This window comes from Calidris pugnax, unplaced genomic scaffold (assembly GCF_001431845.1).
Source record: "Calidris pugnax isolate Ruff unplaced genomic scaffold, ASM143184v1 scaffold8, whole genome shotgun sequence".
NCBI lineage: Eukaryota > Metazoa > Chordata > Aves > Charadriiformes > Scolopacidae > Calidris > Calidris pugnax.
The window spans coordinates 14026894-14051257 of NW_015090830.1; the positions used below are offsets into that span (position 1 = coordinate 14026894).

At 37.0% G+C, this 24364-nt stretch overlaps 1 protein-coding gene across 1 annotated transcript in view; it reads left to right on the forward strand.

The window, feature by feature from the left end:
* The window catches only part of GMDS (GDP-mannose 4,6-dehydratase), a 434505-nt gene that overhangs the window by 78263 nt on the left and 331878 nt on the right, over positions 1–24364 (forward strand). Inside the window, exon 4 of the mRNA XM_014941067.1 lies at positions 557–666. Coding sequence (XP_014796553.1) covers positions 557–666 — 110 coding nt within the window. The remainder of the gene's footprint in view (positions 1–556; positions 667–24364) is intronic.

Below are 24364 nucleotides of genomic sequence, written 5' to 3' on the forward strand. Positions count from 1 at the left end.
TTACCTGAATGATCATCTGGTAGGTACCTTAGTCATTGTTGTTGTGTTGTGAAATTATTCGCAGTGAGGAACTTAAATGTGCAACATCTTAGGAAGGAGGAAAAAGCTATCAATGTGTACTTAAGAAGTTATTAAAAACCTTTGTGAGTGGAAAAACTGGAAACCTTACCTAAAGTCATGCTTTTTTTTTTGGTGACTGAAATTCTTTATAGGAGTTAGTTATCTAATTTATATCACCTGGATTAATCAAGTGTAAACTATTAAGTGATGTAAGTGTTAGTAGGTAAATCAGATTATTGAAAAGAGAATCTGAAATTGTATTTAGCATTCCTGCAGGGAAATACATTTTGTAATTTACGCTGGGGGGGGAAAAAAAAGGTCAGCTAATGATCTTGTAACTTTTTCCTGTAAATCTTTACTTGGATTTTAAACCTGGGATAGGATTTGGACCAAGAATGCCATATTGTTCTGAGACTAAAGTGTATTAACTCTGTGTTCTTAAACTCTGAAGACATGAAGCTGCACTGTATTAACTCTGTGTTCTTAAACTCTGAAGACATGAAGCTGCACTACGGTGATCTCACGGACAGCACCTGCCTGGTGAAGATCATTAATGAAGTCAAACCCACTGAGATATACAACCTGGGAGCTCAGAGCCATGTCAAGGTGAGTAGCTGCTAGCGCTGAGAGTTGTGAATGTGTGTTGGTGGTGGTATACTGCTTTGATTATTTTAGACTGCAGAATTTATAGCCGCTTTAACAACTGCTAACTTTGACAGATAAACACTGCCCTAAACCAAGATAGCTGTGTTTGCTGCGGTCCTGAATTACTGGATAAGTCTCACTACTGAATACATATTAAGGTGTCAGAATAAGTGAAGTTAAATTGTCATTATCAACAAAATCTACAGGTTTAAATATCTGATTTTTCTACCATGTGAAACAACTTTTGCTGTAGTTTGCTGATCAGTTCTAGTGGAGAAGTTGTGGCAATTGTTAGGCCAAATCACTTAAAACTGCATTATTCTGTTTGCATTAAAATCAATACATGTATCTGAGCGTCACTTCTAGAAAGGCTTTGCCTATACCAGTTTTCATGCAGGTGGTATTCTTTGAGAAATTTACTTACAAATACAGAAAATGGCTTTGTTACTACTTGCAGTATTATAATATTTCTGAGGGTTTGGTTGGAAAAACCAAGTTACAGAAACTGAAACAAAAAGGACTTGTTGAAGGTGAGTATCTTGTCCCTGGCAACATAAGGAGAGAAGATGAATGGTAGAGAGGGTAATTTAAATGTATGTTTTACATATGTTAAGCTACAGTGCCAAATCATGGAAAACCTCAGTTTACAAACAGGTCACCTCTATTTACTTGCAAAAATGTCATTGGTACTTCACAATTGGTACTTCATGGTTACAAATTGAAACTGATGGCCAGGTAGCAAATTGTCATTAAAATAAATTGTCTGTCAGTCCATAACTGTGTGCAACGTAAAAGTACTCTTAAGTGGTAATATTCCCTGGCCTCTCTTGAGGCGTATAAGCCTCATGACAATCAGTTTGGCTTGAGTTTTGCAAGTCAGCCTTCCTACGAAAAGCAGTATGTTCCTATCACTCTGTAAGCCTTCAAACCTCGTGGAAGGAAATAGTGTTGAAAAACTGCAGTTAATGACAAGACAAATAGCAGAATACAGAGTTTAAATAAGAGTAATTTTGCTTTTAAATTGCTTGAATGATTGAATTATCTAGTTTGCACTCTGCTAAATGTGAGTCTGGGTTTATTAGCTCAGGTACAGCAGTATAAGGACAAGGCTACATGAATCCAGGGGCATCTTTGGTCCAGAAGACAAGTTAACTGCTGCTTTGCAGAGTGAGTCCTGAGCCAGCAAACCTTGGTGGGTATTTGCAGTCCACAACTAGGTGCTCCAGCATGTCTTTTCTTGAACTAGTGCACTGGATAACAATCTCTGTGGAAATGACTTCTATCCCTCAGGTGGTATTAGTGTGGTACTAACATTCTAGTCCCAGACTATCTTCATGTGGCTGCTGCAGCTGCTAACACCTCAAATCAGAGCACTGGGAGGGCATGAAGGAGTGGTGGTGGTGGTGATGCTGCTGTAGTTTCTTGCATGGCACTGCCATGGGCTGTGGGAAGGTTGATTCCTTGAGTATCTTACTGCATGAACATTTTGAGTCCGTGCAGACCTGGCACTGAGTCTTGGCTTTTGGAGATCTAATGTGCCTTGGAGCACAATGAGGACCATGTCAAAATGGGTCTCTTAAGAGCTAGTCTGAATGCAGCAGGCCAATACTTACACAGTGTTAGAAGTCCTACTGGAAGTCTAGATGGACTTTCTTCAGGGTGTGCTGCTTATGCTTGCTAGCATCTCTAGTAATACTTATGTTGTTGCAGTTGAGGAGAGAACCTAGGCACCCCAAATCCATTGACTGAGGTGATTGGAGGACTTGACTATGGTATCAATAGGTCCTAAAAGCAGTCCAACAGTGCTTACCATTTGAAAAAAAATCTCACTGTTAGAAGAGGGAGTAGAACTTGGCTACCTGTTAGGGGTGAATGTCTTCACCAGAGACCTCAACAGCCCTTAACATTAAACCTTGTTTATGTAAACATACTGTTTTTGCCTGTGTGCATCATATTTGGGGAAGGAGGGAAAAGAACTTCTAATCTGAGTTTGCTTCACGTTCTGGTGACTTTGAATCAGTGACGTCTTCAATATTTTTTGGTGGTGTTTACATTGGCTTGTGTTTATGCAGTATAAAATTTTCTATCACTCTCACTTCCAGTTAGTTTATGTGAGCCGTGCTGAAATGAAGGAAAATAAAATAATAGGAAGTTGGTCTGGTTTCCTGTAGGAAACCAATGAAGATGAAATTGGTTCTTGGAATGAACCCACAGTAGTCTGGGAAATACTGTCAGAGAAGACGTTTTTCTGAATCATAAATAGTGAGGACTATGACTCATAAAGTAGGTCACTGAGAGGCTGATCTGATCTTGTACATGGGAGAAAGTGAGCGAATACTGAAACTTGCTCCTTATTAAAAACAGTAAACTTAACAGAATGATATCATCAGTAGGAACAAATTATGCAGCGTGCATTCCTGTCTGTTTTGGTGAGAAACAGGGATTAGCTCTCCGCACTGTGGCTTCTCCTTTGGATGTTCAGAAAACAGTAGTACATTCACTTCATAGTTAAGTAAACAGTTTAGCCTCATTTCTCTATCCAGTCTTTGTGTCCTGCTGCTTTGGCTTTTGACGCTTTGGGAATCTGGTGTGCAGACCATGATTTGTTTTCATTTAATTAGGTTTTGTGGGAGTGACAGTTTACAACATACTGATTCTAAATAATAATCTATTATTGTTTATAGGTAGCATGCAGGTGGCTTAATCTGAGTTCTGCTATCCATGACTCTATGCTCATATCCCTCTGTTGAATGTCTTGAAAATCAATTATCCAAATGCTAGGTTGCCTAATTTTATAGTGAATGTGTTTTATGAGATACAAAAACAATGGGTTGACTTCTGTAATGTTACATATGGAACGTTGACGTATTATTGAAGAATAAAACCTTACTTGCATTTAACTACATTTTAAAAAGCCAGTAAATGCTCAGTTTGGTTTTTTCCTACTTTGCATAATGCATACAGGGTTGGTTTTTTTGTTCTTTAGTTTATGGGATATTAAGGTTCTATTTAGTTTTAAGTCCTTGCAGTCGTATGGGTGCTTGGAGTCATGTATTTTACGAGGCAAACCCTACTACGTTAGCTGAAAGGTGGAATGTGAAAACCAGGGGACTTCTAGCATATAACCCCTCACTTGAGTAAGCATCTCTACACTTGTTGAATTCAGCTTTATCTATTATTTTTTTTCTTCTCTCCACAATGAAGCCCCATAGTCTTGGGAGGCCTTTAGTCTCCTCTTTCTCCATTGCTGGCAAAATTAAAGAACTTACTCATTTCTGATTACTTTGTGTTTTTTCTCTGCATTAAATACTGACCCGTAATTGCTATGAACCGATCGCGTTATCAACTACTAATTGATTTCAGCCCCATGCCTGTTAATGGGAATATGTCTGTTTTCATGCAGCATGGAGGGTAGAGTGGTAGTGGGGAAGATGAGGAAACAAACACACACACACACAAACACACACACACACACACGAAAAGGTGATCAGAGCCCATGGAGGAAAAATCCAACTTATTTAAAAACCCGTGCTTACCTCTATCTCTGCATCCTGAAGTTCGAACTTGCATGCTGGGCGGTGGGAAACTGCGATGGCTGCAGGGAGGGGAAATCTGAAGTATACAAGCAAAAGTTTACATCATGTAATTTTACAGAATCACAGAGTGGTTGAAGGTTGGAAGGGACCTCTGCTGCCATTGCCTGTTTGGTAGGTTAGTTCTGAAAATAGTTCTTTTGCACCGGAGACATGTTTTGATATTGTAGTCCATGTGTCAAACAGGAACGTTCCCTGCTCGTTTGTAGGGTAAGAATCTTATCACACATAAATGCCAATCAGTAATCTTAATGATGCTACTTGTGTGCTTATATGCTAACTGTGGATGTACTCAGCTTGGTTCCGGTCCTGCAATGCTTCCTCATGGTGAAAGTTGTTTTTTCAGTTTGATACAATCTTGCTTGTATGAAACTGCAGGCTAAATAATTCAAGGAATTAATTGTAAAGCTTTTCCACTCTTGCATTAGTAACAAGGCTTAGAATTGTGCATTACAGCTTGCATAATGTTTTATGTACTGTACCTCGTGGCTCTTATCGTTCAATATGCATTGTTATACTGTTACATGATTGCATAGGTTTTAGGCAATATGTTATGAATGTTACAGAAGCTCACAGCTTCTGAGAAAATTAATGAGGTTTTGTGTGCGTGTGTATTATATAAAACAAGCAGTTTGGCTGTTCAGTGTAACAAGATCTAGTTTAGTTAATTGTAAAGAATATTAGCAGCACTCTGTTGTAGAGATGTATTAAGACTTATTCATAGGCAAAAATAAGCCTAACAGAATTTTATGGAGTTCAAGAATTTTATAGTTATGCTTTATAGAATATTTTATTGTCTCAAGATGATATCAAATTTCATCTAATATGTATGGCAGTTCCTTTTATTAGCAAAAAAGTGAGTTTCCAAACCTGATTTGTGCTATAATAAGACTATAAATATAGAACCTACTGCTCTGGGGTGCCTCTGATTAGCATAGGATCTCTGCATGGGCCTGTGGTACCATGTTCTGTGGTGTGCTTGGGTACTTGTCTGTCTCCTGTCATCTGTTTACTGGTGGTGGCAGCTCATAACACCAGCCTCGTGAGCGCAACGTCACTAGAAAGTTATTATGCAAACCAGTAATTTCTGTATTTGCACAGTGCTTTGCATGATGACATCTTGGTCCTTAGCCAGGGCAATTAAGGTCTCTGCTGTAAATACAAAGAAATAAAAACTAGCTGGGCTACCTTCTGTCCTGCAGAATGCTTTACTGCTTTTGCTCGTGCTGGTGTCATCCAGGGTATGATCCTGTAAGGTGCTGAAGAGTCTTAATGTACCTCAGCACACCCTTTAACTGCTTTAACTTCAGGCTGCTGGAGGTGCTCAGATGCTTTCCTGGGTTTTGTTTTGTCCTTGTGGGATGGAGTGCACCAGAGGGCAGAATAAGACTCGCAAGCATTTCTTTCAAATGCTTATATGTGTTGTTCTGCTGTGTGGAGCTTAAACTCTTTAAGCAATCTAATTCCTTTTAAGCAATCAAGTTTTAGGTAGTTTTACACTTGAATTATTCTGGGCAATTTTTTAAATATAGTACTTGCATAGTACTTTAATATAGTACTTGTTCAAACAGATTTTGTGTGTGGCCTAGAATGAAAGGTAATTCCAGTAATAGCTAGCAACTGGAATTTTGTATGTCTCTTCACTTCGTCCACTAAATATTTATGGCAACTTTACACAATCTTTGTAATTGCAGCTTGTATTGTCAGACTAAATAGATTTAAAACCAAGTGTTACTAAGGAACTTAGTGCAACTATTACTATTATTAAACAGATTAACTTTAATAGTTAAATATATGTATTATGGCTGCAAATGTTATGAATACATGAAAAGAACAATGGAATAAAGGGCTCAGTGGTACTAGTATGTATTAGCAAATACAAGCATTAACAAATTGTTGCCCAAACCAAGTACTATTTATGTCAATACCAACAGGAAAGTGAAGGTATCGTGTTTATGGATATGTTTTAATACTGCAGAAGATATCTCATAACTTCATTTGCAGGCTGGTATTGCCGCTGTGCCCTCCTATCGCACCTCTCTCATTTTCTCCTTGCCACCCCCTCCCTTCCTCAACAAAACCCCTCCTTTTTTCCCTGTTCTTGTTCTGAGCTGGGATATTTTTTCCCCCTTTATAGAAAAATGCGTGAGGGTTCATATGCTTTTCGATCCCAGTCACCTTATTTACAGTTTGTGTGAATAACACGCTATGTTTTTGCTCTTTTTTAATCTTTCATTTTGTTGTTTTTTTCTTATGGATCATTTCCAAGGTAAATGCTGAAGCGCATTTCTACCAATAAGTTTAAGTGTATTGGGAAAGCAACTGTGTAGAAAAATGAATACCATTTGAGTATTTAATCAGGGATGTGAAAAGGACCAGACGGAGCCCCGAAACAGGACTTTTCTGTATGGCTTGGTAATTAAAAAGCAGAATGTAAGCTGTAACTGAAGATTATAGATTCTTTTTGATTTTTTTTTCCCAGCTTCAGTGGGTGTCTCTTGCATGATGTTTTACAAATGCAAGTTAGGGACATTTTTTTAGCTGCTGTTCCTGTGTTGTGCAGCCACATACGAAGCAGGCTGAACACTGTGATGAATGAAGTGGTGTTTATCTTTGTGACCCCGATGACGGATAAAGTACCACCTCCTTCATCTCATGCTTTGTGTGTGGTTTCTGCTTTAAGGCTCTGTAATTTGACTTCCGAACTGACTTCTGAATTTTAAGTCTGGTGCAATGAAGGGGGATGGATGGCGAATGCATGTTCCTTCTATGCCATGGCCCCAGTTAGGTCTGGATAGCTGTAGCCCTTAATGAACTCTATTGCTACATAATTAAATTACAAATTTTAAAATAATGGCTTTTAAAGAAACTTTAGAACTGGCCTCTTGTTTGAGGTTATACATGGAAGAAGGTTGTTAAATTGGGTTCTGTTTTTAGTGAAGAGTGGTTTATTACATAATTCTATTCTTATTTTCAACAGCCAAATCTCTTCTTTAATTGTAGCTATTTCGAAGTACAAAAATAATCGCTGAAGTGATTTTTGTATCTGGGCATGAGTGGAGAGGGGTGATCAAAAACTTCCCTGATAGTTTTCTTCAAACAGCTGCTGCGGGGGAAGAGAAAGCTGGGGAAAGGGAAGGCAAAACCAGTTGTGATATTCGTGGCGTTGTATTTCTTGTGTCAAATAGATGGCAGCAGAGCGTTGCACACAATGGAGCAGCTCAGTCCTGTAAAGGGAATGAGAGGGGAATGACACTTCAAGCTGACTTGCATCAACTGCAGCCTTGAACAACTTGTCGTTAGGCATAAAATAGGAAAGAAAGCTACTATTTATAATGCGGGCGAATAGAGGATGAAGAAGGGTATGAGATGCTATAAAGTACTGAATTTCTGGAATAGTCCCAGGTGGTAAAACTTAATCTTTTAAGGTATGTCATCCACTCATGCAACATGATTGAAATCAGCTAACATAATATGCATGTCAAAATAAAGAGACAGAAAGAAAAAGAAAGTATTCACAAGTTGCAACTGAAAGTGATATACAGCTGCCTTGGGGTACTGTAGGAATTGGCCAGAACGCCTATTTTTCAGTTAAGCGAGTTAGAGAAAGGAAATGTCAGTCCTCAATCAGGCAGGCATTCTTTGGTAAGGCTTGCTCAAATGTCAGCGTTTTTAGAAAAAGAGCTGCAATCTGTTCTGCTCCGATCCCCAAAATTAGATTTGCTATTAAAAGGAGTCAAGCTGCAGATCTGTCTCGAAGTGTTTGATTAATAAAAGTAGTATAGTATTTGACTTAGTATTTATTAAGTACAAAATTAGTGGCTGAAAAATAGCTGTAGTCATGTAGGCATTAACATATTTTGTTGTACGCTCATCTGCATCTAAAATGTTGTAGTAGGACGATCCCAAAATAAAAGGTGGAATTGCAGGCTTTGATGTCAATGATTGCTCAAGCCCTGGGTTTTTAAGATATCGTAGTAGGAGGACAGAGAAGTTGTTATTATAGTGTGACTAGAGTAGTCTAGAAATTATGTCAAGGCTGAAAAAGTCAATATGGGGTGCTATGTTAAAGTTACAAAACATTGTCTTTATGTTACAGCTTTGAGTGCAACCATCCTGGCTAAGCATTGACTTTACCTTTTGTATTTCTGATGGACCAAAATTAAGGTTTTACTTTCTGTAAACAGACGCTTTGTAACCAATTTGCCTGAAAAATTGTTACAACAATTTGGTGATATCTGGCAGGTTTCTATTGTAATAACTTGTTTCTCGTATAATGTTTCTTTTTCTCAAACTTGGTATTTTAGTGATCCATCCACCCCCTTCAGCAGGCTAGTAAGAAAACCAAACCACCGTATAATTTATTTCTTACAGGTTTAAAGAAAAGTGTATTTGACTCACTTTGAAGTGTTGCAATTCGTGCTAGCTGTTAGTTTACTGAAATCAGAGGGTAAGACAGGTCTATGGGAGTGTAAGTGATTTTTCCATATCGTTCATCATGCGAAGTGCAAATATAATAGCTCAGATTTCTGGAGCTTTTTCTTTATGGTTCATGCAGCTGACTGAGTGTGTCTGCATGTATTTTATTTTGTTGGGTTTTTTAAATTTATTTTTATTTAATATCTTAAAATGACATCCACAATTTTAGGAAAAATATTGCTATAACAATAATATGCAATATCTGTTATTTGAACATTGGTAAAGCACTGCTATTAAATGAAGGAATTGCATGTGATTTGTTGGATGAGTAATAATATGAAGCTACCTTAATCTGTTTTTTCCTTTTGCTAAGTATTAAATTAATTTGGTATATCTTGTTTTAAAAAATTTATTGTGCCTCTGAACATGCTTTCATGGATGCATATTAATTAAATTCTTGGAAGAAATAAGGTGGTTGATTTTATATTTTTAGAAACCATTTACTAAGTTGCTGTCCTAAACACACTGTAAATGGAATCTGTGAAATACCTTTGACTACGCAATAAAACATGTATTGCATTGATTATTTGGATAAATTAAATTGGCACAACAAACACAGACTTTTTAAATAAGCAGCCTCAAAACTCTCCCTGTAATTCTTCCTGGGATCTAGGTGCCACAGACTCCTATTTAAGCCAAAAACTCCCCGAAATGAGTGTCTGTGAGTGGGTTGGTGGGGAGGGAGGATTGTTGTTGTCTCTTGCCTCTTTTTCCATTGAGGTAAGGATATTAGCTTGAATGACATCATTTAATTTTCTCAATTTTGAAATGGTATATTTGCATAACAAAGCAGTATTTATTTTTTTCCTTTAGGATTATTAGGATTGCTGGGGTGTATGTGTGCGTGCATGTTTCTAGTCTTCTTGCTGAGTAACGCTAGATTTGTTCTTTGTTCTGTGTAAGCTTAGCTTTGTGGTTTATGCAGCTTTAAAAATGTACGTGTATCCTCTCGACTTCCTTCATCTGTGGAAGAAACACACTGTGCGTCTTAAAGCTACTCAGTATATTTTACAGACATGCAAAAAAAGAGAAATAAAATATTTTCTGCGGTAAAAATGGGTTTGCTTATTTTCTTAGAGCGTAAACCAGCAAAGAGATGACTTAAAGCACACAAAACACTTCTGTCAAAGAACTGTTGCAGTGAGACGTGCACATTTAAGCTCACAGAACCTATGATTTAGAACGGCTGTGTGGTCAGGAGTGACAGAATACCTTTACATCAGCAAGGATTAATTCCACTGCTACAATGGTCTGTGGACACAAGTTTCTATTTTTTCTTCACCAGTTTAGAAGTTGAAGATGAAACATAATTTGTTTATGAGTTCCAGAACTTTAATAAGAATTTTTTATTACTTTTTTTTTTTGCTACTTCATTGATTTAAATAAATTTTGTGCATGTTGGGAATAGACATAGCTGTTCAATTTAGCTGTGTTGAAAAATGTATTGGTTCGGAAAAAATATAAGTTGTCGTTTTGGGTTGTTTAGGATCACTTGGTGTTGTGTTTATTTTTGTTTATAGCAATGATCTTGAGGGAATCTGTATGGAATATTGCGTCTTAACTTGAGTGTCTCCTGTGAATGAGTTGATTGTTTACTTTGTAAACAGTGTACATCTGGTATTTATTGATAATCCATCTGAATTAGGAATCAGATTAGTTTAAATAGTGTTGCTGCGGTATAATCTTATTGTGATGCTGCTGTGTTATACTTTAGCAGGCAGAAAGCAATTATTCAGGAAATTTCTCTTATTCAGGAAGGTTCTCTTCAGAAGTGATGAAGAGCTTTAATTTAGGAACAACTGAACATTCCCTGCTTGTACAAAATACTTGAGTCTGGAGAATGAGAACATCTTTATCAGTGTTTGTGCCCTAACATACTGCTTGTTTTGCAGAGAAGTTAAGTATGTTTTACATAACAGCAGATTGTTTGGAAAAGCTTTTTTTTTTTAAGAAAAAAATCGATACTGTCTGCCATTGCATGAAGAGCTCCTCAACTTCTATTAGTTTTTATTGCTCTGACTTTTTTTGAAGTGGAGCTGTATCAAGCATCTTTGACAAAGACTTGGACTCCAGAAGTGTAGTTAGAGCAACAGGAGGAGCAGTCTGGTGGTTTATCTTCCTCTACAGCTCTCCATACTAGATTTTCCATTACCTTATTTTTTCATTAAGTATTTACTGAATATATTGGCTTGCATAATTGCATTGTGAATGCCTGATCTGCGTTTTTCCTGTAACTGTGATGCTGAGAAATAACATTTCAATTTTAGCCAGACATTCTTGCATAATGTTGCTTCATGGTGATGCAATTTCACTGGCATAGCATCAGAACAAAGGATACAGCATCAAACAAGGATGTAAAAACAAATTAAAGGATGCTAGAGGTTTGAAGCTTTACTTTAAAGATTTTAATATGCTTAATATTCTGGAAATTTTTTTTAAAGCTCTGTGTGTGTGTTTGTGTAACGAGCTGCAAGTTCTATGGAGCTTTTCTAATTTCATATTGGTGTGATATTTTTCCTTTGACTTGTCTCTGAAACTCCACTGTGGTGAAGAACATCCTCTAGAAATGATGTATTTTAATTACAAGGCATATGCAACCTGTATTTAGTTAGCTGGGTAGTAAAATTTAATTGCAAAGCTCTAAAAAATGCTCCTCAAAACATTGCATGCATTCAGCACACCTGAGTCTATGGAGCTAGTAAAAGATTCAGTTAGTTTACTAAAACCACATTATCTAAAATGCCAATTCCACTAAAAAAAAAGAGACTAAAATTTCCATTGAGTAGAGGATAACATAAGATGCTAATTAGTTATGATACTGATCTGTTCTATACTGTAATCTCTTCCATGTATAAACTTTAATTGTAGTAGCAGTCTTTGCAAGTTTTATCTGAAATAAAATGGTATATAATTCTTCCTGCAGATTTCAAAAGGTACAACTTTATTGAAACAATATGGTATGTAAATAGCTAATAAACGAGAATTCTTTTCAAATGTACTATACAAGAAATACTGTAAAGCCTTTCAGGTTTTTTCTCATACTAGATTTTCTTGAAGCTGGTTGTGATAACTTGAATGAAAGAAAATGGAACTTATTGACTTGTCATGAGGTCTGATCCGAAGGCCCCTCAAGTCACTGGACGGGATTCTCTACAGCGCTTGGGAGTATTTCATGCTTGTAGGTTTTTCTTATTGTTATGTCTGATACTTTGACTATGTTCAGATATCAGTATTTCTAGGTGGTGTGCATTTTTTGTCTTTTCACATTTAGGTGTATCAGAGTATCATTACTGAATGTTGTAAATTCCAGTGAGTATTTGCATTTTATAGTGTTACTATATTTGTTGCTGCAATGTTTTTATTAGCTTACAGTGATGAGAAATATGCATTAGAAAGTTGGACTGTAAAGCTGGATGCTAATTAAGATTTAAAAGAATGCCATACAAGTCAGTTGAGGACCAAAACTTATGTAATTTTTGGAGAATTGCATACAGTTAACCTTGTTTAAATTGTGTAAGTAGTTTACTACTTGTAATTTTTTGCCTTACATTTGTGGTTAAGGTACTGAACTAGGATTCCTCTATAAATATTAGTGTAGGGTATTCTTTATTTATACTAAATAAATCAAAGCAAATTACTTGAACTTTCTCTCCAATGCTTCAACTAAAAATAAATAATTGGAAATCTGATGTTCAGCATCAAGTCATATGAAGTCAAAATTTCATAATAATGACATGCAACTGATCAATAGAAGTAACTTATGATAACGCCAGTGTAGATTTAGTAATCTAAGAACAGTGATATTTTTGCAATTTAATGGTTGAAAAATGCACGTAACACTGTCTAGCATGAAAACCTGTCCTCTAGAATGAAAACCTGAACCCAATTCACAGGTCAATTATTCCATTGATTCTGTGGTTTCCTCAATGAAGCTGAAATATTTTTAATTCAAGAATGGTTTGCTTTAAGAAAAAAAAAGAAACCAAAATAATAGTGGGGAGGGGAAGCAAAAGAAAGTTTACTACAGTGAGACCCATGGTTAAAACAGAACTGTCTGCAATATATTATCCTCTCTGTCAGCAAGTACAGATTAAAGTTGACTTTGCTTCTGTAAGCAAATGTTAACATTTTTACAGGAGAGGTATCTTTCTTAATGACATGTTACATATGCATATTGACTGTTAGATGTTAACATGTTCACAAAGTGCACTATTTACAAAGTGAAACGTGGCTTTCTAATGCCATGGAGTTTAAATAATTTAAAGATTTCAAGATCACAAGAACAATATATTGAAAACGCGATTACAGTTCAAGGCAAGGAAGCAATTGAACCTTAATTAAAAGTAGCTTAAATTTTAATTTATGGTTGGATTTTTTTTTTTAAGTAGGCAGGCCCTTTTGGTTTTATGTGGGGAGTGGAAGGATGAACGTTTTGTCTTTAATATTTGAAGAGGAACTTTTTCCATAATGTAATTAAACATTATGAATAAAAACTTCACAAATAACTTCTAAACTTTTTGAAGTGGCTTTCATTCACTGTGCCTACAGGCTTGAAAAGAGCATCCCAAGGCGCACATGGGTGTGTGGAAATCTGGCTGTCACTAGGCCTTTGCTTAGGTGCCATTTGGGTCATTTGTGTGTTCATGTCCACCTGCTGTATTGAGCGTGTTGCAAGACCTCCGTCACAGAGGCAGCTACTTCGTGCATCTCCTGAACCCTACGTGGGCTCTACTCAGGGTATAACATCTCTTTTAGATGACTGTATCTTGCTGTAATGTTAGAACATCATTTATTTCCACTTAACTGTTTCATTTATATCTTTGATTCACTTCCACTAATACACTGCGGACTAAGCTTTTTGATGTATCTCTTCTTGGCTTTAATACTACTACTGTTTGCACAGCAGTGATTGTGGTGGTTGTAGATTATTGATTTAATGAATTATTGCTAATTTTTTGCTTTATTAAGCTTTCAGCCTGCAATTAGTACAACTGGATTTAGATAAAATCAGAAACTATATTCTGGCTAAATTAAATCTGCTCATATAATTTTTGTAATGATAAAATTCTATGTTATATATTATATATATTATATATTCATTACAAAATTCTAGTTAATTTTTTTCTATAAATGCAGATGAATAAATTTTAAAAATTTGAGAGATGTGATTATTTGTAACCATAACCTGTAAGTAAGAGGAAGCTTAAGTGTATAGATCATTTCTTCCTGACAATCTATAGTGGCCTGTCCCCACTTGGTTTCCTTTACTGAAATTGTTATTAGTACATTTATTAGTGTATTTGCCCATTCTCTCACATAACAGTGAGAACTAGTTCTAAAAAACTTTGCTTTAGAAATTGTGACTGAAAATGAGAAGGCAATAGGGAAATAATTGATTTTGTCAATGACTGTGATTTAAAGAATCTTTGTAAAATGGTAGTTTTCCCGCAGGGTTCTAATTACTGTATTTCTCTTAACATGGAGACCTATTGTAATTATTTTTTAATTTTTTTTTTTTTAAATGCTGTGTTTAAAGTGAGAAATTGCTTGCCTGACAGGCAACGAAATCTGGAGGCTGTACTATCTGCACTGTTATTTTTGACTATTAATCAGATGTATTTTATCCCTGAGCTTTTATGTTCTTTTCCCTGGTTGTTTTTTTTTTTTGTAGTACTATGTGGGAAACTGTTATACAAAAGATGCATGAAATTATTAAGAGGTAGAATAGCAGAAGCGAGTGCTCTGTTAACTGGTTATTGTTATTATTAGATACCACGTTTTATACATGTTGAACCGCATTGCTATAACACTTGCATTTTGTGGCACAGATGCATTACTTGGAAGGCCATCAAAGCTATTTTTCCTATATTAATAATGCTAAAGATTTCAAGTGTTTTTCATGTCATGTGCTAAATGTAATGATAACAGTACAAGTGTAGTAGATTGGGTGTTTCATTACTTATTAAAAGTTACTAAGTTAACGTGCAAAAACCAGATGGAATTATCTCCTTTTCTGTCACATTTCAATTTAAGGGTTTTTTCTTTTCTTTCTTCTCTCTCTTTTTTTAATTTCTTTTTAGATGGGTGGTAAGCATGGGGAGTATGTGAAAATATTACACTTTGGAACTGATTTAAAAGGCTTTGAATAGAACCATCTGTTCCCACCTCCAAATCTTCAACTTGCTCTAGAAAAATAAGACCTTATCCCAGAGGAGCTAGTGCATACAACTATCTACAACAATAATAAGATGTAAAAATACAAAATATACAGATACTGAAAGCTTGGCCATCTGCAGCAGCCTGCTCTTGCTTCTGGATAGTTTTGCAGTGGGAAGGGGAATATGGGATACATATGGAAGTGAAGCCACCTATTTGTCTGCATGTTAAATAGTATGACATAAGTATATAGTGAAATGTGGAAAAGAATATCATTTGCCACATGCACGGTTTCCACTTTGACAGAGAAACTGATTTGCCACACACTCCCTCCCCTCAGACCAGGTTAGGAAAATGTTCCATTATGTCATGTTTAAGACTAAAAGTCGCTGTCCGGACCCCGCCTTTTTAAAAATAATAAATAAATGAATGCCCTGCAAGCATCAAAACAAGGCTTAGTGTAGGGATGATGCTTTTTGAGTTATGGTTTCATGCACAAAACCCCCATTGGCATCCCGATATGGCTGATCACTTACTAACTCTGTTGTCAACAGGATGATTTTAAAGCTAAATGGAGACTGCCCAGTGCTATTGCCTTATGTTGGTCTTTTTTTGAATTCAAAGCTCTATTTTAACTGCTGTATATACAGGTACTGTCCTTCATGGCTTAAATTTCTATCTTTGCCATTTGGCATCCATCTGAATTAGTTGTAGGGGTCAGTGAGATAATAGAGGTAGAAATACTAGCCCATTGTGGGTGGGGCAACACAAGCCAAAACAAAAAACAAACTCCCAAACACAATAGGCAAATATAAACAGCACTGTCCTGCAGCTTCATCTGTCTACACAAAATCAGCTTCCAAATAAAGACTGTTGCCAAAGCAGTATGGTTAAAAGACGATGGAAGATGCAGAGTACTTTTCCAGGGTATTTGTCCTCTGTCAGACTACTTAAAAAAACAAAACAAACAAAAAAACCCCAAACAAACATGGAAGTGTCTGTTGCATCAGAAAATTATACAACATTTTACATGCATAGACTTTGTTACAGTGACTTGTGCCCGCGGGTCATTATAACTACGCAACCACATAGTATGCAAAAGCTGAAGATGGCATAATTTTCACCAATAAAGACAGTTATGCTTGAGTGTCTTCACCCTGAGCTAGACCGACCTTGTTGTACCAAATCAATGCTAAGAATATTTGTCTTGTTTGCTAATAGCATATCTGGGCTTCATCCCAGGGGCTGGAGACGTGAACCTCACCTTTCACAAGATGAACTCCACAACAGCTATATGCCTGTAGAGCATCATTGCAGAGGTACAGTACTTAGCAAAAGTCAGATCGTACGCTGTGGTGTTTGTTCCTGGAAGAGAAATATTATCCAGGCAACTTTAAGAATGAAACTTTTGAATTGAATTAGATTTTAAATATCAATAAATTTGTACAGCTCTATCAAACCTAAATAAATGGTAGCTGTAGGCTAGTGCAGTCCCCTGGTCAGGAAAGTCCAATTGTATGTATGTAGGTGGGTGCATAGACAGAGAGCTGGGAAGAGGCTGTTGGTTGTGTATTAAATGAAATCATAGAATTATAGAGTGGTTTGAGTTGAAAGAGACCTTAAAGGTCATCTAGTCCAACCCCTGCAATGAGCAGGGACAACTTCAAATACCCCAGATTTGTTTGAATACTGTAGGTGCCACAGTAGAATTTCTTTTTAGTATGCATTGCTAGTATTATAGCAGATTATGGAATTATTTTTCTGTCTGTCTCTCAGGTGTTGCTCAGAAGAGGAAGATCCCAAGCATACAGAAACTTGTGTGCTACACAACTGGTGTTGGTACCTGAGTAAACTGCTGCTTCAGTCCCTTCTACATCTTGTAACACAGCCTGTTTGCTGTAATACTGCTACTCTGATTTTGGCTTTATATTTAAAACAAACCAAAACAGAAACAGCAGTGTCCTGTGGAGTGGTACAGAAACAGTTTGGTTTTTTTCTTGCTTTGTGGTTTGGTTCTTCATTTTGTTTGGTTGCGTTTTTTTTGTGTCTTTAAATAACTTGATTTTTTAAGTGGGAATGTCTACTGCATAATTCATGGTTAAATAGCACTGGATTTAGAGTAGACTTGTCCCATAGCTCTGAGTTCTTCATTCTCTACCTATGAAAGGAATTTGAAAATCTTTAATTGAAAAAAACAAATTGTTACAGTATGTCTCTCAGCTGAAAACGATGTTGAGTATAAATTGTTTACTTGCCCTCAGGCTGTTTCACCACCTGCAAACCACCATCCTGCTTCACCTGTGATGACTTAAGATCTTTACTGAGCAGCTGACGGTGGTTACAAACTACCTTTCTACCGTTTTACCCCCAAACAAGGAGTGCCTGCATGCATAATAATCGTTAAAACCAGAACCTCCTCCCTCTGATCTACATGTCTAACTTCAAGTCCTTCCTCCAGAGACCCACACTTTTGAGGCAAGTCCCAGCATATCTGTAGCTAAGATACTGCTGTTCCCTGGGCTAGCTCATTTAAAACAAACTTCTGCAGAGGGAGGGTATCCATCTGCCTCTTAAGAAATGGCCTTACTTCATCGTGAAAAGCAGCAGAGTTTAACTGCATCAACAAGGTAGGATGGTGTGTTTGTTGGTTGTCCCTTTGGCCTGTGCTGCTAAGATAGATCTGAAATGCTGTGTAGCAAGGACTGTAGCTCCTTTGTGTTACTGCTTTCCTTGTAAGATCTGTCATCATGGCATCCTGCGTGCATTTTGTGAGGACCTTTCATCTTGTGTGTGAAGTGAAGAAAGCAACAACTTCCATTTATGGTTTCCTACTTCAAAGCATGAGCTACAGCATAGATGTTCAAAGATGGGCTGGTCTCAGAAGGTTCATATGCTTCCCCACTAGAATGTATGTGTTACAGCCATTTAGTTGTAATAAGTACTTTTTAAGTCACTTTATAAATTATACTTGCATATTCTAATGACTAGGTTATGTTTATAAAACTGCTCTGGAAAAAATGCTTCAGGATCTTTCAAGTGTTGTGTTCTGTGAGAATAATTCAGACTTAGCAATGTGATAACTGTTTTTACTGTGTCAGGCACTATTATTAGCATGTTCCAGTCATGATGTGGCTGTACCCAAGCTCATGGAGGTTGCTGGGGTTTTTGTTTTGTTCAAAAAATAATAATAAAACAATTTTTTTTTTTTATTGCTCCAACTTTCATGTTGACTTCTTTTTGCCTAGGACAACAGTGTACTTCTCCATTGGTGTTACAGGTGCAGATAGTGCTTGATGTATCTGGTTAAATCAGTGCCATGCTTGGTGTGTTTCTGATCATAGCCAGAGCCTGATCAGAAGGTGGCAAGGATGGTTTCTCCCCCCTCCTCTCATTGTAGAGTCAACAGGAGAATTTGATACACATCTTTTGAATATAAAACAAGACATTAGTTGGTTTTTTTTTAGCCTACCAACTAATTACTGTTGGTAGGCAGTGGAGATGGCAATGAATCTTCTCATAAAAGTAGATATAAAAATAATGCTTTCAGCTGTAACCATCTCTAATACAGCATGAGCTTAAGTCCCCTTTGCACTGAGGGTTGTAATTTCCATTGCACTTTTGAGTAACGGGCTAACTAATATGTTGTTTAGAAAGAGCTACATTTTAATTATTGGCAATTTGTGAATTATACATATCGAAAAGACAAGTTACTGCCATTAAAGTTTTGTTAGTCATTGCTTTTGTATAACATCGATATTGCAGGTTTCAGGAGCTAATGTGTTGCACTCTAATGGGTCTTGTGACTTGTATTAGGATGTGGGAAGTCTCTGTAGCTCAGTTTATCACAATTAAACTCAAGGATTATTTTTAATACATGTTTATTTCAGATGTCTTATAAGTGAGAAACTTTGAAACCAAAATTATTATTTTGATATAACTTTGGAATATTTCTTTCCATTTTTTAAAATAAACTTGTGCTTCGTGATACCTGGTTAGAGAAACTGTCCATTTTCAGAAGGGGAAGATTGTGCCAGTGTTCATAATAATTTTACATTGTTGTTATGCAGCTAAGGCTGCAATGTTGTTCTTCAAAGATAAAATAAAAAGTACCTTCTGAACTATGTGACACTGTCCCTTCTTAAGTGAGCAAAGCATTTAATACCCACAGAAACATAAATGCCAAGATTTACTATGGAAATTAAGCAATTCCAAGATACATTAAAGTATTTTTAAATATTAAGCATAAAAATGAGGTGCAAAAATGTGGTATTTTGGACCTTCTGTGACCCTGCTGACTCTTCCTACAGTTAAATAACAATAGATATATTAGGTGCCCTAGGTAAAATTTCATCAGTATGCATTATAAATAGATAGTGACTACTAAACATTTTCTTGGTCTTCTGTACAATAAAACAGGAAACAATTTGGTTGGCGACACAGAGGTGGAATGCAGTACAAAAATGAAATAAGATAAAACTCCCTGTGGAGAAGCAGTCTGCATGTTACACCCTGAAGGGATGAATGCTGATACTGTGCATGAAAGGCTTCTTTAGAGAGTCTTGGAATTTCTAAATATTTATTATGGCAGTATATAATGGCTGAATTACATAATGTGTTGCTGTTTCCTGCCTTCTATATCCTGAAAATACTTGATAATTCAATCTTAAGCTTAAATGCTATTTGTAGTTTCATTAGAGTACTGCAGATAGGAGCCTTGGAGCAATCAACACTATTGAAAAAATATTTAGGAGCAAAAAAGAGATTAGTAGGAAACATTCTAATGGCTAAAATACCAAGCTAAAAGTAGCAGTCCTGGGTTTTAACTCTTCCCTCACTGTTAACACTTGGGAAGCAAGAGCAAGCCAAGGTTCTGATACTCAGGGTGGTGCAATGCTCACTTGTTAAAAACTTTGCAATTTATGGTATAAGCTCCTGTCTTTCTGTTATGATTTATTTAACTGATCTATGGTGTATACAAATAGACTGAAAATTATTTTAATTGGTTCTTGTGTTTGCAATATGCAAGCAATTGCTTTTCAACTGCAAAAGCTTGTTTTGACTTTGAAGAACAAAGTCTGTGCGCTTCTATTTTTGTTCCTCTTAAATAGTCTTGGAGAATCTTTGAGTGTTCCTTTTCTTGTCATTCATCAGTACCAATGGCTAGGTAAAGTACAGATGTTGAGCTGTTAAGAAATTTCCAAATAAAGTGCTCACTGGGACAGTGTAGGCAGTGGATGGGTTATGAGAACCCAATATGTTATGCTACTCTAAGTGCCTAAGTGTTAAGATGTTTACTTAAACCTTAAAATATGTTGGAGATGGTTGGATCATCAGCACAGAAAGGGGAAAAAAAGTAATCCTTTTTCATGAATAATGGGTGGATCTTGGTATCCTGAATAACTAAAAGAGGAAAAACAAACCCTGACAATTGTTCCTAGAGTTAGAAAAACTGGTATTTACTAAAGAGATGGACTTGCAGATAAAAATTATGAATATTGTGTGCACACATTTACAAGCAGCTACTTCATGCTCCAAAATTCAAGTTTAAAAAAAAAACTCGTTTATTTCACGAGTCCAGTCTGTGCCTTGATGAGATGCAAGGTTCTGAGTTTCCTGGAGATTTTCACCATCTTATTCCAGTTGGATTTGGGAAGACGTAGCTGAGGCAGATGCTGTGCCAGTACTTCCCCACCTCTGCGCTCGCCACTGATCTGGCAAAGAAGTGATCTTTAACAACACTGGGCTTGGTTTCATGGTGTGCCACTACCACCAAAACTACCTCTGTCTTACCATTGGAAGCTCTAAAAAACCCACTAAAGCAAAAATGCATTGGAAGCCTCTCTCAGCCCATCTGTGATTGAACTCTAGTATTTTCCTGAGAAGGTGCTGCCTGCTGCTGCTGCTAATGATGTTATTGCTTTGGGATGCGAATGTGGAGAATGGTGTGACTGCAGCCTGGGGTCTGGAATAGGTAGTTGCCTAATGCCATGACTGGATTCAACAAATCAACACAATAGATGCATAAATCCTGCAAGAGGACCAACTGAGGGTAAAGGACTCGGGTTTCTATTTTCCTAACCTGCAGGAGAGTTGGTGTGACATTGAGCTTCCACAGATGAATTCACACTTCTTTTTTTTTAATTAATTCTTTGGGAAGAGCAGTAGCTAATTGGAAAATCTGGGGCTAGGAATACCATTGAATACATTTCTGGTGGTAGGATTTGTGTCCTTGTTATGGATAGTAATAAGATTGCTCAAAGGATCAGTAGAACAGATTGGCACTTGGTAACTCATTACCTGAAGTTTTAAGGAAGAAAATACAAACGTTCTTAAATGTAAAGACAGATTTTAATAGAGTGATAGGGAGCCAAATTGCAGGACTGAGGAGTCACAGTACTGTTTGGAGGGTACTCTTGGTTTTGTGGGTTTTGAGGGGGAAGGGGGAAGCGGGTTGATGTTTTTTGTGGTGGTGTTATGTTGTTTGTGTTTTTTTTGAAGTGGCAAAACAAAGCTTAAAAACTACTGAAAAATGTCATAGCATCTGATTTACTGAATATGAAAAATAGTCCTAGCTATTTTTAGGAAAGCAGACTTGCCTCTTCACTTTCTGTTCTGGTGGCAATTCTGTCCTTTTGTGGACTTCTAGAGAAAAGAGTTGTTATGTATCACCGTGAACAAGGGGGAGTTTGTTACAGACTTTTTCCCTGGCTGTGACACTAAGGTAAAGGTCCGTGAACCTAGCAAAAATATTCTTTAAGTAACTCACCTGAGATGGATTTAGTAAATGGATTAGTAGAGCATTTTTCTGTTTTATACCTGTGTAGGTGAACTAGAGGCTTTTATAAAAATAACGCCCCAACTCTCCTGGGTATAATCTGCCTACTTCTGAAGTGTTGTGATGGACTGACAGCTGTGGCTTGTTGGATGCTGATTCATGGTTGTCTGACTAAAAGCTAGTGTGCTTGTTTCAGTTATTGCAAAGCTACAGGAAGGAAAGAGGGCTTGTTATGACTGGGCATCGTTGTCTTGTGAGGGTTTTTTTGCAGTGACCAATAACGAGCATCACAACTTTCATGCATACCTGGCTTTACTGAGTTATATGTTTGACTGGACCAGAAGAGACTTTGACAGCACCCAATCATTAGTCTGGTACAAGAAACAATCATGCATTACTAGTATGAAGGTGGTGTGGAAAAGCTAGTTCTACATGCCTGATATAAAGCCCAATCTTTTCTTAAAATTGAAGTGACTGAGGTCCTGATGTCAGTTTACTGGGTGAAGTTTGTACATTTATGTTTTCGTGGTACCCTTTTACATCATGCTGGGATAGTGGTTCCCATGGTTTCTGTACCAATGGGCCACTGTTTACCCTTTGGCTTTTTCATGGAGAACTGTGTGCATTTCTACTGAGTTTTTAATTAAAAACATTTAAACGAGATACGGTCCTGTAGACCATTTGCTTTGAGCTTGTGGATCATCAGAGACCTATAAACCAGGGTGTGGAAAGTGTTGTGCTAAGGAATTAATTTAATGTAGCTGAGCAGTTATATTTAATAAGCAGCCCGCAACTGCTTTGTCTCTCAGCTTCACTTCTTGAAGATGTAATTAAGATCTTTTTCCACTCCGCTGCTGATCCGCCTTTTAACTGTAACACACAGACATTACATAGTTATTGTAAACTGTAAAGAATTAGGATTTATGTTTTCCACCAGCAAATGTGAAAGCTTCATTTAAAATGTTGTAAATATTTTCTTTTGTCTTTAATCAAATATAATCCCTTAAGATTGTGTAAATTAGAGTAAGAACTAATTATGATCACATTAATTGAGACTATAGTTCCTCCCCTGAGCTTTCTGTATTGGCAGAAGCCATCAGTACAATTCATTCAGCTGCAAAAGTTAAAACACTGCTTGCTGTTCAAAAAGGAAGCTGGTATGAAGAAAGTACTTCTCTGGGAGTAGATGAACGCATACACTTTCCTTTCATTAGAAAAATGCATTTTTAGGTCTTCTGATATAACTCAGATTATGTCATGTTACTTTTTTTTTTTTCTCTACAAATAAGCAATAAGCTTATAATACTACTGATGATCTGCTCCACAATTTAGCTAAATGGTTGGCACTTTCAGTAAAACCACAACAGATGCATGGGAAAAGTAAAAATCAAGCAGCCAACCAAAAAACTCCCAAACAAACACTCCCCTCTCTCTCCTGCCAAATTATATATATGGGAAGAGGGAGTAAAGAGAACCTCTGTATATGTAAAGGGAGATGTGGGAAATTTAAAACAATTCTATGCTTGTGATTTAAAAACAAAACTTCACCTTGAAATGTACTGGCGAGTTCATTCATGAAAAAAAATATGGCCAGAACTAGGAGGGTGTCTGGCAGGTATTTTGGATCATGGCAGAAGAACAAGAACATATAAGCTTCTTAACAGGACAAAATGATACTGAGGCATCAGCCAAAACTGTTGTGTTTAGACAAGTATGATTTTACTATTAATGCACCAGATGGAATGCCGCATTGAAAATGCCTTTATTTAATGTGCAAAGTAAAGATGTTCAAAGATATTGTGAAAAGATTCACTTTTTGCCATGTGACAAAGTGTGTTTTGTCATGCTGCTTGGAAGCAACTGTCATTCTGAGTCATGAGTTATACACATGCAATTAATGCTCATCTGAATAGAGAAGTACAGTGTTCTACCCAATATTATCTGTTCACTGTATGGGTGAGTTAGTTTTGCATTCCCCTGCCTTTCTTTGCTTTTCTGTTGAACAGTAACTTATGTTAGCAATAGTTTTTCTTCCTCTTCCATTCCTTTTGTTTTAGGGGGAGATTGTGTGGGAAGGGGAAAAAGGCATGATGAGGGGAAAACCAATGTTTTTATAGCTTTTATATGGTCCTAGCCCGTCACTGAAGTTCACGCCTCACTGAGATAAAGTGGGAATGTTGGAGCACGTATTGAGCTGGTAGTAAAACGTGTGGGACAAGATGGATTTCACACTTTGGTGTCCATAGGCTGTTCGCTTAAGGATGGGTGAGAGGTGGCAGTGCTACATCTGCAGAACAGATGCAGCCGGGAGCAAACTCATGCCTCTCTTGGGGTGGTTTGGACAGCACTACAGTGAGGATTCAGGAGTGCATTTGCAGGAGCCTTCCTGCCCACTGAGGCAAAAAATCTTTCTGCTAGAGAAAATTGGTCATAACTTCAATAGTATGTAAAATGTTTCCATGTTTTAGAAGTATTTTTCCTATATACACGCACATGCATGCTCTCCTCTGGCATAGCCTCCTTGCTTCTGCTATACTCAGGTGGAACCTGCACTAGACTCTTGTACCTTGTACCATGCTTTCTTGTCACTATATTTCAAACAGAAATTCAGCCACAAGCATTGTGGTAAGCCAGTCTCGTGGGGGAAGTGTCCCTC